Source organism: Astyanax mexicanus, chromosome 6, assembly GCF_023375975.1.
Source record: "Astyanax mexicanus isolate ESR-SI-001 chromosome 6, AstMex3_surface, whole genome shotgun sequence".
Lineage (NCBI taxonomy): Eukaryota > Metazoa > Chordata > Actinopteri > Characiformes > Acestrorhamphidae > Astyanax > Astyanax mexicanus.
The window spans coordinates 49,334,676-49,350,608 of record NC_064413.1 but is presented as its reverse complement, the minus strand read 5'-3'; the positions used below and the strand labels follow the sequence as shown (position 1 = coordinate 49,350,608).

Sequence of the window (15,933 nt, the reverse complement as noted above, 5' to 3'; positions counted from 1 at the left end):
GGTGAGATGAAGGCCGAGCATTATTTATTATCTGCAGTAGAAGATCTGTAATGGTTAAATCCATTGCAAAAGGTGAACTGCTGGGGCATCTTTCCATTTCCTCCGTTCTTCCAGAGCTCATGCCCGGCGGCGCTGTGGGCACATGGTCACGCTCTTATCTTGTGCCAGACTAAAGCAGCAGCAGCAGGCGAGGTGCATTCTTACAGAGCCTCGCTCATCCCCTCGAAATGAAGACTCTAAGGCCCGGCTAATGTCTGTGGAGCCTCTTGCATGAGGAAAGCCCCAGGGGGATGTTTCTGAGCTGCTTGATAGCATGACTATTTTAAGCCGCAGAACGCTGGGGTAACACTGGAGATACTAATTCACTCACCGGTTGGAACCGGTGAACACACTGACACATGTGTATCCCTCTTAATTGCACTTGTTGACTAGTGTTATCCTGGTCTTTGAGGAGGAGGCGAACAAAACGCTGTGCTCAAGTTTCCTCCCTTGAAGTTGGAGAGTCCCCTGTGAGAGGGGGGGTGGGGGACTGGCAGGAGATACTCATTTCCTGTGAATAGTACACATGCATTACACTAGTAACACCTAGAAGTCAGGGAAATTTCTGATTCTTATTGAATATCAGAATTTGATGGATGATTCCGAATCGATTCACAAATGACCAGAATTGATTCAGACCTGCCAGCATATACGCATGTTGTGTAACAGGCAATTTGAATATTATATAAGGCCAATTTGTACTTTTTGCAGTGTCTGCAGTGTGCCTGCTTTCGTGGTGATGTGAATTTCATTTTCCAGCAGGACTTGGCACAATGCCCACACTGCCAAAAGTACCATCTGGTCCTATGTAATAATAAAATTTTCTGAGACACTGATTTTTGTGTTTTCATTGATTTTGTGTTTACATAATCATCAACAATAAAATACATAAATCCTAAAAATAAATCACTCTGTGTGTTATACATCTATATAATAAGAGTTTAATTTTTTGAACTGGATTACCTGAGTTTCAGGTGAAAATGAGGTGATTCCACCTCATCTAGAGGTGGGGAAATATCTGATTCTTATGATGCGTCTCGATTCTCGACGTAGATGATTCTGCATTGATTCACAAATAACCAAAATTGATTGAGATCTGCCAGCATGTACGTATGTTGTGCAACAGGCATGCATTAAAAAAAAAAATCCCAGAAAATTTGAATATTATATAAGGCCAATTCGTACTTTTTGCCAAGTCCTGCTGGAAAATGAAATCCACAACTTTTATGGAGAGGCAGTCATTTTTGTGTTTTCATTGGCTGTAAGCCATAATCAACAATAAAAGAAATAAACGCTTAAAATAGATCACTCTGTGTGTAATACATCTATATAATATATTAGTTTCACATTTGAACTGAATTACTGAAATAAAGTAACTTTTCAATGATGGCCATGATTTTCAAACATGGCCATGGTGACCTATTGGCTGTGGAATAGTGTGTTTGTCTTATTTGGGTGAGTAAAGCAATTTTGTTTATTTACAGTATGCTTAGATTTCCAGTATTTTCAACAGCGCAGTTAGCTGCAGCGCTTAGCGCTAGTAAATGCCGCCCGACAGCGCTACACTGAGGAACCCTGAGTGTTCCAGTAAACCAGGGTGCTGTTAGTTAGTGGTTTATCGCACAAAGCTTGTTTTAACACAAACGTACAGGCTACAGTCCAATACTGTATGCTCAACAAATGAGTTAGCGCTGCGGTTAGCGGCTAATGCTAATACTGCTCTAGCATAAGTGCTGGAGAAACTTCATTAAAAACTGTCCCTTATAACACTGTACTTCAGCGGCTTTACTGCTCCTTACAACCTGAGTGGTTAAATTCATACATAAGGTGCACCGGATTATAAGGCACACTGTTGATTTTTGGGAAAATTATAGGATTTTAAGTGCACTTTATAGTCTAAAAAATACAGTATAGAAAAAAAGTACACATTGGATATATCAACCGGGATCATGGAGGTAGATAAACTGGAGGTAGATAAATTGGTACACAGAATAAATGTTTATTTATTTATTATTTTTTTTTTTTATTTTGTAGGCAGTGCCAATTGGACTGACAAACAACATGAAAATGCATCGTTATTTAATCAAAATCATTTAAATTTAATTGTTCTATTTGACTTAAGATGCCAGTCAACCATAAAGATCAAACATAAAATTAAAAGTTAAACCAAACCAAACTTTTTAAATAATGTAAAACTTGTATTTACCCTGAACTGTTTTATAGCTGAGATTCTTGTAAAAACAAAAGTCTTTTTATTTATTAATGTGACCTTTTACATCTACATCATTGTTCTGACACTCTTATACAGAGTGAATTACACGTGAAGCATGTTACAAAGGTAGAGGAATGTAGATTTGGAGGTCTTACCCAATGACGTGTGTGTGTGTGTGTGTGTGTGTGTGTGTGTGTGTGTGTGTGTGTGTGTGTGTGTGTGTGTGTGTGTGTGTGTGTGTGTGTGTGTGTGTGTGTGTGTGTGTGTGTGTGTGTGTGTGTGTGTGTGTGTGTGTGTGTGTGTGTGTGTGTGTGTGTGTGTGTGTGTGTGTGTGTGTGTGTGTGTGTGTGTGTGTGTGTGTGTGTGTGTGTGTGTGTGTGTGTGTGTGTGTGTGTGTGTGTGTGTGTGTGTGTGTGTGTGTGTGTGTGTGTGTGTGTGTGTGTGTGTGTGTGTGTGTGTGTGTGTGTGTGTGTGTGTGTGTGTGTGTGTGTGTGTGTGTGTGTGTGTGTGTGTGTGTGTGTGTGTGTGTGTGTGTGTGTGTGTGTGTGTGTGTGTGTGTGTGTGTGTGTGTGTGTGTGTGTGTGTGTGTGTGTTTGCTGGTATTTATCATTTATTTAGTAGTATTTAGCATTTATCGCTAAAGTATTATTTTTACAGTGCACCGGCTGTTCTTCAGCACAGGCTGTTAATGATTAATGTTTGTTCAGTAGCTGAGCACGCTCTGAGGCTCTTTCACGTGTCTAAAATGTGCCTACTTGGCTGTGGGTATGGGATACAGGCTTTACCGCTGGCCTGAAGTTCATGTCAGCACCCCAGCAACCAGCCGGCACACACAGAGTGAATGAGTTCTTTCTTAGAAAACAACCTTTACTAAACACAGAGGGAATACAGGGGAGGAGGAGCTAAAGCTAACTGTTGCTGTGGGCAAAAATATGCTATAACAGTATATATTAAAATGTATAGTATAGTATAGTATATTTATAATATATTTTTTAACACATGGCAGTGTTAAATGTTAAATATTCTACATTCAGTCCAGTCAGGTGCAGGTGTGTTTCAGCACACATGGTCTGTAGACCTTTTAGCATATTTTAGCATACAGTAGCAGCCAAAAGATTGGACACACCTCTTCTCATTCAGTGTGTTTTTCTTTTTTTTCATGATTTTTTTTTTTTTATTACATTGTTAATTTAATATTAAAGACTATATTAAAGCTATACAGGAACACATGCAGCACAGGCTTAGTGGTTAGCATGCTCACCAAACGCACATCAAATGCTTAATCTTTTGCTAAAATTGTCCACCCTATTGTGCAGCTTGTCGTGACAGGGTAGACGCATGCATGACAGGAAATAAATCGTGTTTATATATAAAGAGATAAGGCTGGAAAATTATTTATTTCTGTCTCTGTGGTCTTATAAAATTGATTAATGGTCACTGCACTGACTTTGGACTTGACCATCCAAACCATCACTGATCATCAGTACATTTTGCATTTCATTTGTAAATCAAGGGAGCAGAGTCTGGAGGAAGAGTGGAGAGACACACAGTCCAAACTGCTTGAGGTCTAGTGTGACGTTTCCACCAATCAGTGATGGTTTAATGTAGAGTCATGTCATCTGCTGGTGTTGATCCACTGTGTTTTATTATCAAGTCTAAAGTCAGTGCAGTTTTGTTTTCCCACAAAATCTTACAGCACCTCATGCTTCCCTCTGCTGATAACTTTTATGTAGATGCAGATTTCATTTTCCAGCAGGACTAGGTACACTGCAAAAAGTACCTATTGGTCTTAAATAATATTCCATTTTTTCTGAGACACTGATTTTCGGGTTTTCATTGGCTATAAGCCATAATTAAAATAGATCACCCCAGGTGTATTTATTTATTTATTTATTTATTTATTTATTTTAGATGCACTAAAAGATCTACTGCCTTTGTCCGTTTGTTACTGCTTTAATTTGATCAGCATGCACTCACTCTTCAGTGTCTGTGTTTGGTGCCGTTTCTGAAAAAAGGCCTGGGGCTGTTGGGAGGGAGTGTTTCAGGTGAATGAGTTGGTTGTGCTTATTTGTGCCCCACCTTCTGCGTAAGCTCTGAGAACCCTGCAGCTTTCTGAACGCCAGATGGACTCCATCCCACCTTCAAATGCCCGCTTTTTCCAGTTCCTTTCTTCCCATACTCACTGGACATGCTCCTGCGTCTACAGTAGAACATATTACATTACATTACATTACATTTGGCAGACGCTTTTGTCCAAAGCGACTTACAATAGTGAAGTACAAAAATAATAGAAGTTAAAGGTAAAAACATCTTTAGATAGGGCCTAAAGGAGGTCGAAGGGAAATAATGGGAGAGAGGAGTGAAGGAGGGGAAGAAGGAAATGAGGTTAGAAGTAGTTAGTGTGTTAGAGGTGTTAGGAGAGTAGGTGCTCTTTGAAGAGCTCTGTCTTCAGGAGTTTATTAAAGATAGCGAGAGATTCTCGTGATCTGGTAGTGGAAGGTAGTTTGTTCCACCATTGGGGAACTCTGTATGAGAACAGTCTGGATTGCATAAAAAGAGTTTATTTGTACAAACAGAAAGTTTGTTATTTATATACAGATAAAGCTCTTTATATACCTTAGTCCCAAATCAGAAAAAATTGTCAGCATATGAATTGCAGCCGTTGTTCATACACAGCAAACCATCCACACATGCAGTGTAAGCTCTCCACAATGCACCCAATAAAAAAAATCTCACAGTGTCCGCCTGGTTTTAGTGTAACCGCATTAATAATGTGGTTTAGAGCTTGTTTGGTCTGAAGGTCTGGATCCGACGCTGCAGAATGTTTGAGGGACGAGTTGTTCATGTTCTGTGTGTCCTGCAGGAGGGGATCAGGGAGTCCTCAACAGCTTCTTCAGTGATTGGGCAACAGCTGATATCAGAAAGCACCTTCCCTTCATCTACAACATGAGCAGCATAGCAATCTACACTTACCTCCCTGCATTCAAACAGTAAGTAAACCTGTTTTCTGAATGGCTTCTTCTGTAGGCCCTCTAGTGGCCATACTGCCAGCATGATGGAAATTGGGAGAAAATTTGTATTCAAGTAAACAAAATGATTAATTGTGAGACTTATGAAATACAGAGTTTTATCATTATTATTTTTTTTAAGAATTCTAATATTTGCAGTGTCCATCAAACCTCTCAGGAGTTCCAATAGGGTCTCTTTTGATTTTAAAGACAGGACCTGTATCTGCAGTTCTATGCACACTTCCTTACCATTACACAAGTCTTATGCAGCTTATTATTAACCTGGATTCTGTCCATATGTTGTCCAACAAGTGTAGGCAAAGTAAGTAGTTTAGAATAAATCTAATGGACAAGCTATTTGGATAGGGATATTTAGTTTTTTAGTAATGTCATGCAGTTTAACCCTTGTGTGGTGTTCATATTTTTGTTACTCGTTTACTTTGTTACTTGTATTTAATTCAGCAAAATTAAGCAATTTTACATTAAAATGCTTTACACATGCTTGCTTCACCTAAATTGCAAGCAATATAAACAGCTTACATGGTTAATATTTGCCCTTTACCTTTCTTATGTTACATTTCTTTCAAAAAGTGCTACTCTTTTTTTTTTATTAGTTTTTTAATAAAATGTAAAAGAAAATGAATTAAACTCAAGATACGAGTAGAAAATTTGATTAGTTTCAAATTTACAAATGAAGCAATGTTTATTAGCCCTTGGCCAAACATACTGTATGTAATATAAATGTGTGTGTGTGTGGGGGGGGGGGGGGTGTACAGTGTGTGTTTATCGAAAATGTGTTTTGATATATGTTTTAATATAAGCCAATGCCAATGAGTTTGAGTTAGATTTTTTTTTTTTTTTTTTGTATCATTTGATGAAAAATGAAAACGGGTCCCACAGACCCGAACACCACACAAGGGTTAAGGAGATTTGGTGCCATTTTGAGTAGGTATGTAAGTAAAAAATGATAAATATAGAAATATTGTGATATTTAGTTTTGCAATAATGTATACGTTCATAACAATTAATTGTTGGTCATTTATATAAAATTGTTTAATTTTTTAAATTATTACTTTAGATGTAAAGATTGGTTTAAGTGTAAATAAATAGTGGTTCATAACATTTTGTGTTTAAATTGGCATAAAAAGTAAAGTTTCCTTTAATTAAGATTTAAGAAATGTAAGTTTTCTTAAATTTGATTTAAACACTCGCAAAATATCGCCTTGCTTACAGTATCACAATATGTTGTGATATCAAGAAACAGGGGTTACGATTCAGTATGTGTATGTTATTGCTAAGTTTGTGGCACATCAGTGTTTTATGCTTTGCCCAGTAATGCAGAGCTATGGAACAAATGGTTAGAATTTATCTATGGAACACCACCAGCCAAGTACAATTGAGATAGGTAGGTGTATCTGGATCTGGACTACCCACCTCTGTGAGTAAGTAACTATAGGTTTACATAGGATCTCCGGTGGATTTTGTGTTTTACAGTGACTCTTAAGACTAGGTCAGTGGCTAAACTGCACTTAGCAGGACATTACACATGTTGTAAAGTAACATTTGACATTGACAGAGACTGTTATTAGTGTAAAAATGTATTTATTTTAAAACGTTTCTAAATGTTGTCCTATTGTTTCCCCCTCTCCACTCCTCCACCTAACTAAAGCAGCATTATTCTGGATCACCGGATTTTTTTTTTTTTTCAAAACACAAAAAGACATTTTAAAATAAATGAAAAAATGATGAAATGACAACTTTAAAAATGTGATAATAATAGAGATTTAATAGCGATGTTTTTGCTGCATTATGTTGAGCTGATTACACAGTTTAAGTAAGTCTAAAGTAATAATTTAACCAGTATAGGCACCTCGTTTGCTTAATCATCAGTTTGTATATCAGTCATTGGTGTGCATTTCTGCTCTGAAGACCACGGTGTGCAGTTCAGAGTGTAAAGTAAAGGGATACTCTGGTCACATGAACGCTGCCCCATGACATTGCTTCATCTGAAACTTCGGGGTACAGGCAGAGACCGGGGTGAGGGACTGGCCTGGGCTTGAATATCCACGGTACGGTCTGCACAAGCCTGAAATAGAGGAGCTAATTTAAGGAGCTCACCTCACACTGTTGCAGGGTGTGAATGGGTGTGAATGGGCACTGGGGCATTATTCACGTAAAGGCTTTGGTTCACTTCTATTTAAAAAAATATATACTGCTATTATCCAGTCCTCAAACCTGCCGATGACAGGCACCCTGTTTTCACCCGATGACTCTTACAGGTATTGGTTTCCTCAAGCCAAACATTAATCTGGTATTCCAGAACAACTGGCATGTCTGGCACAATGGCAGTGCCGTTGGCCAATTAATGAGCTGTTGAATGGGCAGCATGCAGCAGATGGCAGCTTGTTGACGTTCTGGCTCTGTAAGCTGTTGTTGCAGTTGTTAACATGGTGATCCACTGGCTTAGTCTCACCTATCAGGATACAGCAGTGTTTTCCTCCATCGGCTGGATAAACAGAACCACAGCTATATAGAGCAGAGCTGTAGAGGACACATGACTGTGGCTTCGTAATCATTCAGAAAAAGCTCAGTTACTGTTGCAGCCACTAAAAGAATTCACAGTTAAACATCATTAGATGCTACTAACAGACTGTGAACTTTAGTAGCCTTTAAACCTACAGGAAGTAAAACAATCACTGGGGATATTCTGCCCTCATAGAAGTACAAACTGGGCTAGCAGGCTAACAAGCTAACAGGCTAATATTCCAATAATTTATGGTCACACTCAAGGTTAAGCTTTTGCATGTGTTTGTATATTATATATAATATACATATTATACCACAACAAACCCGTGATGTATATGTCCACCCTGGTGAAAAAAAATATATATACTTAATTGTACTTAAAACATATTGAGAAATGTCTAAGTATGCTGTAAATATTCTAACAGATTTATGTACTTAAGAGTACATTCATATTATGCTTTCATCAAATGTTTGAAAGTAAACTTTGATCATACTTTTTTAAAAGTACAATATAGTGTATTTAAAAAATAGACTACACTGAAGTAGTTCTCTTAGTTTAATGTAATTCAATGTACTTATTTCCAAGTATACTTTTGTACATTTTTAACAAAGTGTGTTAAAACAGCTGTTACAGTAGTTCACCTAAAGTACAGAGTATCACGTAACTTTTTAGAAAGTAAATTAAATTACTACATTTGTAAAATGTTTAAAAATATATATATTTAAGTGTTACATTAATATAACAGTTAAAACATATATATTCCAATGCTTTGTAATTATAATTAGGAAAATGTAAATTTAAGTAAATTATAGGCTACAGTGTTAAATAACACTAAAAAATAACACTGTAAAGTAAATTTGTAACATGCTAAAAGATTGTAGTACAGTATATTGATATATATTTTTATACCCAACGAAGTATACTAGAAGTGTGCTACTTACAAAAGACAGGAACAATTTGTAAGAAGCATATTTGTACTCCGATGTAAACACATATTTAACATCAATTCTTAGTACATTTCAAATATACCTGGTGTATAATAAATAGTGATACAGTTGTAATGCCCATTAAATATATTATAATTTTACTGTAAGCATATTTAAAATATGGGGTTACATACATGAAGTAGTTTTGAATGTTTAAATGTTTAAATGTTACTTAAGTATATTTAAAAGACTTCTATTTTAGTACAGTTAAGTACACTTGGCACAATTTAACTAGGACTTTTGAACTATTTTTATACTGTAATTAAAGTATAATAAGTACAAAAAAAGTTGTTTCATTTTAGCACTCTTTAAATATACTGATTAATAATAATGTGGCTACAAGAACACTTTAGTGCACAATAGCATAATAATGCTTACTATACTTTTCTACTCTACTTTGTTTTCTCTAGGGCTTATTTTAAACTGCTGAATTTTTCACACTATATTGCACACTTAAAATTCATGAATTTTCTCCAAAATCGTCAGTGTGTACTTATGTATTAATTTTACCAGTCAGGTTGTAAAGAGCAGTAAAGCCACTCTGCAGAGGTATAGACAGAGTTATACAGGTTTTTCAGTTTAGTTCTCCGCCAGTATTAGCATTAGCTGCTAACCACGATAAGCACTAGCTTTTTCACCATCCAGAGGTGAGTTTTATCAGCATGTAGCCTGCTTCTAACCCCAGGCTACCACTGTTGGAGCAGCATTAGCATTACCAGCTAACTGTACTAAGCCTTAGCTCTTTTATCGTTCTGAGGTAAATATTATCGGACTGTAGTCTGCGTGCGTGTTTATTATGTTAAAACAAGCTACATTGGATGAACCGCTAGCTAATATCACCCTGGCTTACCAGAACACTCAGGTTTCCTCAGTGTAGCCCTGTGGGGCGGCATTTGCAGTGGATGTAGCGGACATGTTTGCCCTTCTAGATCTGTAGTCTCCACTCCTTTTTCTGGAAAGCTTCCTACAGTTTTCAAAGCCAGTGAAACTTAATGCACTCTACATAACCTGTCAAAATCTTATAAAGCTAGTGATTAGTTGGATCAGATGCAGGATTATTGAATGGATTAGGGTTTAATCCAAATCTGTGAGATTTGGTGGATCTCCCAAGTTAATTTTTCATATCTACAGTGTTTTAAATCCAGATTTATCTTTTGACTTGCACAAGTCAGTCTTCTTCTTTAACACGGTGAAATATTCAAACAAATCAAACCAAACTAGTAGAAGAAGTCATAAACATCACCTGCTTTAACCCCATGTGCTCCTCAGGTATGGAGCAAATGCCAAGGTGGTGCACTTCCTGGGGAAGACGAAGCCGTGGAGCTACACGTACGACCCTAAGCTGAAGGTGATGAGGGGGGACGTTCAGGAGGCCGCCACACACCCCGGCTTCCTGCTGGAGTGGTGGACTCTGTACAGCAGCTGCGTGGTGCCCATGCTGCACCAGGAGTATGGAGACCAGCCCTTCCACTCTGGCTGTGAGGTGAGATTCCAACTGCTGAACTGCTAGTGACCAGAAAAATATCTGCATACATGTGTTGGGGTGGCAATCAAGACTACAGTTACCAAAGCAACAGTCCAAATATGGTTCCCATAATACCATGCAAATCCAAAATATTACAGCTTAAGGTTTCCAGTACCATTATTCCCGAGAATAATTCTAACCCTGCTCCACCGTTCAATGCTGTTTGGCTTTATACTTCCGCATTCAACTCCTGGTATTACAGGTAGTACAGTTTTTCTGCTGCTGTAGTCTTTCACAGAGTTTAATCAGCTGGCCTCACATCTGACTGGGTTTTTTTAATGGACAGTAAATTGTCTCAGGATTTTTCACAATAAGCCATTTTATTGTGTGCACACACACATACTGTTTTTTAAATGAAGTCGACATATCAGCTCAATCATGTTAATGGGATCTCCATTTTTATATACATATATTTTAAACTTATTCAGATGGCAATTCAGAAATTTAAATGTTGAATTTAATTATAACAAAAAAAAGGATGCAGAGCTTTCAGACCTCAAATAATGCAAAGAAAACAAGTTCATATTCATAATTTTGAAAGAGTTTTAAAGGTTCAGAAATCAATATTTGGTGCAATAACCCTGGTTTTTAATCACAGTTTTTATGCATCTTGGCATGTTCTTCTCCACCAGTCTTACACACTGCTTTTGAATAACTTTTTGCCACCCCTGGTGCAAAAATTCAAGCAGTTCAGCTTGGTTTGATGGCTTAATCTCAATTTGGTAAAATGAAAGAAACTACATTTTTAAGTAGTCTCTTATTTTTTTTATATATATGGCATAAAAAAGTATTTTTTTACATGACACAACTAGCTGTGTGCATGCAATTTGAACAGACCACAACACAAATTCTGCCTCCTAGAAATGCCCACATTTACACACACTTTCTTCTTTTTTTCCACTGTTGCATAATTTTCCATTACCATTGCAATTTTTAATTCCCTTCCTCTGTCCCTCTCTCCTAATAGGACCTGCCTCCACAGAGTGAGCACGCCCCTCCTTCTATCTCCTCCGCGGAGCGTAAGCAGCGCTGGGAGCAGGGCCAGGCAGACTACATGGGAATAGACTCTTTCGACAGCATCGAGAAGAAGCTGGCGGTTTTTCTTAAATAAGCGAGAGGGTGAAGGGTGACCTCATGGTTGTACGTTTTGATAGAGTGAACGTTTTTGATACGCGTGAGTGTAGATACGTGGCTGCTCTGCCGCTGTGAGTGGTTTCCTTCAGCTATGCAAAAACTGGCGTCGCACAGTGTGCCCACACGCGCCTCCACTTTCCTCTCTTACACCTTTTTCTACACTGTGAAACTATCTATTATCAGCCTGCACCTTCCCACCTGACGAATAAAACGCGCTATTGCGACATACGCCACATGTTGGGCCTTGTTCTGGAAGTATAAAGGGAGTGAGGGTTTTTTTTTGTACTTTTACAGCATATTTCTGCCTTTTGCAGCGCATGCCAGCTTCTATTTTTCTACTGAATGTCCCCTTTGTTTTGCACAGAGGTGGTAATACTTAGTAGCACTGACTTCCAAGAAGGCATTCAATGTGTTTAAATGCATGAGGGAGGAGGAGATCACCACCCCTCTGGCTCCTCTATTCATGTGGCGTCCATAGTTTGAAGAAGTAGAGCTGGGCGATAATATGGGGGGGGGAATGATATTATATTGCTATTTAGATACTTTCCATGCATAGTACAGTGATTTGTATTCAGTTTTTGCTGCACATCTTCCAAATAAACAGTTCTAATTACTGTTCACTCTCTGTAATAAAACATACTGTTAGCTCATTAAAGTTCATTAAAGCACTGATATGCTTATATTTTCTTATTGTATCGACATTCACTCTTTTTTTTTTTTTAAATTGCGATACAATAAGTAATCGTCATACTGCCCATGTCTAGTCTGACATGCAAATTTAATGAGACACATGGCCCACATAATCCCATTTCACCCCTTGGCCCTACCACTTATTCCTACCCCTTTATTTCGAGTGTAACCCTTCCTCTTGGAACAGAGATTCTTATATATAAGAATATATTCTTATATCTTATATATTCTATAAGAATATATAAGATATAAGAATTGGGACAACCCTTCAAGCACCTAAAACGTCATCAGGAGCGCTTCAGTAAAGTTCAGTAACTACTGGAGCTGCTGCTGGATAATTAGTTAACTTTAGGGCGTATTTTATTGTACGTCTTCAGAAAGGGGGGAGATGGTGTAATAATTAATTATTATTTTCCATTCCTTAATTCCTCTGATAAGGAGCTGAAAATTAGCTTTAATTAGCTTTTGCCGTCTGTTGCACCATTTAAGGTGGAACGGAAAAGTTAGCTAGCTAGTTACTGAGATAAAACTACCAGCGATCTTTTTTTTTTTTATGCTTGTTATGAAGAATTTGATCATAAATCATTGAAACTACACATTAAACTTTTGTAAAATAGTGCTAAGCGTCACTTTGTGTTACCATCTTACCAGTGATTCTCATACCCCTTCGTTTAAAGTGTGCATCTGAAAAATCTCTGTTTGAAGGGATAACAAGTCCTATCCTTTTCCCCTAATCTACCCCTCCAGCCTAACAAGAATCAGGACACTGGGGTAAAGCCAAGGGGTGAAATGGGATTGGGCCATAGTGATGTCTGTTGAAGCATCTGTTCTAAAACACTGAAACAGTATAATCTCTCTCTCTTTCTCTCTTTTTGTTGCCTTTGCTTCTCCAGATGTTTACACAAGATCACAGAAAATGCCTTTTTCTCTCTCTATGGTTTACTGCGTCTGTGTTAGTGTCTGCATCCCTCTGTGTTCACACCACAGGAGCCGACCCTCTGTTCTCTCTACCAGCATAGAGTGGTGTTCCAGTCTTCTTTATCTGACAGCTGTTGCTGCTGTTTCCTATGTTTTCACCTGCAAAATAAAGTTTAGTGGAATTATTACACTCTCTGTTTTTTTTTTTTTACAAGTTTACGGTTGGAGGATGAGAAGTTGTTATCCTCTTTAAAAAAAGTTTTTAAAAAGATTAATAGTAATAATTATTTTTTACGAAAAACCTTTAAAAAATAAAATAATAAATAAAATATTTTATTTTAAAAGATTATAAAAATGCTTATTTACATTTATTTGAGCTCTTTCTATAGACAATATCCATATATCCGCCATTTTTCCCTAAATATAAACTAATACAGATCTCAAATTGTTTATATGCAAGTGAGAAAAACAACTACTATTAGTAATTACGGTGGGTTATATACTGGTTAGTTTGCAGTAATAATTAAGAAAGAAAGATGCATATTGGACCATGGTCTCTGCATGGTATACAGTGGTGCTTGAAAATTTGTGAAATTTTCTATTTTTCTGCATAAATATTACCTAAACATAATCAGATTTTCACGCAAGTACTACAAATAGATAAAGAGAACCTAGTTACACAGATAAGAAAAAATAGTTATGATTGAAATTTTGTGTGTGTGTGTGTGTGTAGAAAATTCTAAAGGGTTCACAAATTTACAAGCACCACTGTAGGTCCACTCTACTCACTGAGTCACTGGTACTGGAAAAAAAAATGTGGTGTAGCTGCCCTTTATCCCAATATTGACTGTTGAAGATTAGTAGGGACTTTCCTCACTTTACAGCCTAGATTCCCCAAACTATTCACTAATACTGCTTTTTGAAATATCATCCCCTCTGTTTAGAGAAGTTTAAGTTACTTTAAATAATTAGAAATCAGATATATAGACTACCAGTCAAAAGTTTGGACACACATTCTGGACACAAGCTCATTCTCTTCAATATTTGTTTTTTATTTTGTATTAGTCGAGACGAGAGGCTTTTACTGTCATTCTATCTGAGTACAAGTACACAGTGCAACAAAATTTCAAACTGCAGCATGGAAAAAACAGTACGATATACACAACATAAAGTGCAGACATGCAACAAATTATTTAACATAGAACTAGAACACAAATATAAATACAGCAATAGACATTAGACAGTTTAACAGAGCAGTAACAGAGCAAGATAAGGTGATATAAGAGACATGTAACATACTGTAACATTTATAGGTTATACATATGTTCAAAAATGGTACAAATATAGTACTTCCTAAGGAATATAGGATTTCCAGCAAATATTGCTGATAAGGAAAGAGGGTGTGTTTGTGGGGGTGGGGGTTAGTATTCATTTACATTAATATTAAAGACTTAAAAACTATGAAGGAAACAACTGTTTGGCCTTCAATGTGGTACTTAGAAGAATATAAAGTATAAAACATATTCTGGTTTATTTAACATTTTTTTTCTAATAATCACAAAATAATTGCATGTGTTCCTGTATAGCTCTAATGTCTTTAATATTAATTGATTCAATATTGTAGCAAATAATACAAATAAACAAAAAAAATTATATAAAAGAAGGGGTGTTCAAACTTTTGACTTGTACTTTATATAATAAAACTTTATAATAAATAATAGCAATTAAATAAATAGTAAATTAAAATTGATTAATGTGATCTGCTCCCTGGTAGTCTATTCATGCACCAAAAAAAATATATATATATATATATATATATATATACAACTTTTATATATTATTTAATTTATTTGATAATGTGTAATTTTGTAATTACATTTATTAATTAACCAATTAACCAATGAATTAATACATTACTATAATAAGCACATTTCAGTAAATAACTGGTGACAATGCATAACACACTCCATTTTTAAAGGAATACTTTTCTCTTAATTATTTATCATATTTCTATGTTTATAAATGGTTAATCTGTGTTCATCAAGGAGTGCACGTGCGCGTAGAGCCGTATCCTAGCAACAGTGCAGTGAGAGCGGTGAGCTGAGGCTGCGCGCCACAGACGCAGAGTACACATGCTTATTGGTTTCCAATAATATGCGCATATGGGTGTAACACCTGAACCGCTTAAACACAGTGACACGCAGCTGTGAAGATTGTTGGAGCACAGCGCCACACAGTGAATTCTTTTAGCCCTGCACCTTTTTGACTGCGTGCTGAGCACGGTGCTGAGTATATAATAATTATTACAGCTATACTTGTAATACAGCAGCTACTGCAGCAGTAACATTATAATAATCCCATAAACACTTTAAATTAGCACTTTTAGCAGGTTTCCGGTCGCTAGAACGCACATGGGCTCTTATAAATGCTTGTAAACACAGAGTTCGGCTCATGTGAGTCATATAACTGAGTTAAACTAACAACAGAGTCTGATTCAACAAAAGAGTCGTTTGCTTGAACCGATTCTTTTAAACGACTATGATTGAATCGTTCATTTTGCAATATTTCTGGTTTAGAAATCACTCAAATCATGTATTATTTCAACTCAAATTTTTCTGTCAGTCAAATATATAATGGCTTAAACAGAACACACACACAGATAATAAATATACTTATTTTTATTATTACTTTAGTAAATAGTATTTAAATGTATTACCTATATAAAAGTATTTAAACGTATTACTTTTTTTTCCCCTCTATATCGATACATGTGAAATACATTTTACATTTATTATTTTTAACTTTAGTTTCAAATGTATTTATAAACCAATTTGACATACTTATTTTCATATAGGTTTATTGATGCTCAAAAATAGTAATAGTCATAATATTTT

General features: G+C 36.4%; 1 protein-coding gene across 1 annotated transcript in view; it reads left to right on the top strand.

Moving 5' to 3' along the window:
- The window catches only part of gyg1b (glycogenin 1b), a 34,948-nt gene extending 21,721 nt beyond the window's left edge, over window positions 1-13,227 (top strand). Inside the window, exons 5-7 of the mRNA XM_022673382.2 lie at window positions 5,115-5,241; window positions 10,042-10,255; window positions 11,265-13,227. Of these exons, the coding sequence (XP_022529103.2) occupies window positions 5,115-5,241; window positions 10,042-10,255; window positions 11,265-11,408 (485 nt within the window). The 3' untranslated portion in view covers window positions 11,409-13,227. The remainder of the gene's footprint in view (window positions 1-5,114; window positions 5,242-10,041; window positions 10,256-11,264) is intronic.
- The last annotated feature ends 2,706 nt before the right edge of the window (window positions 13,228-15,933 follow it).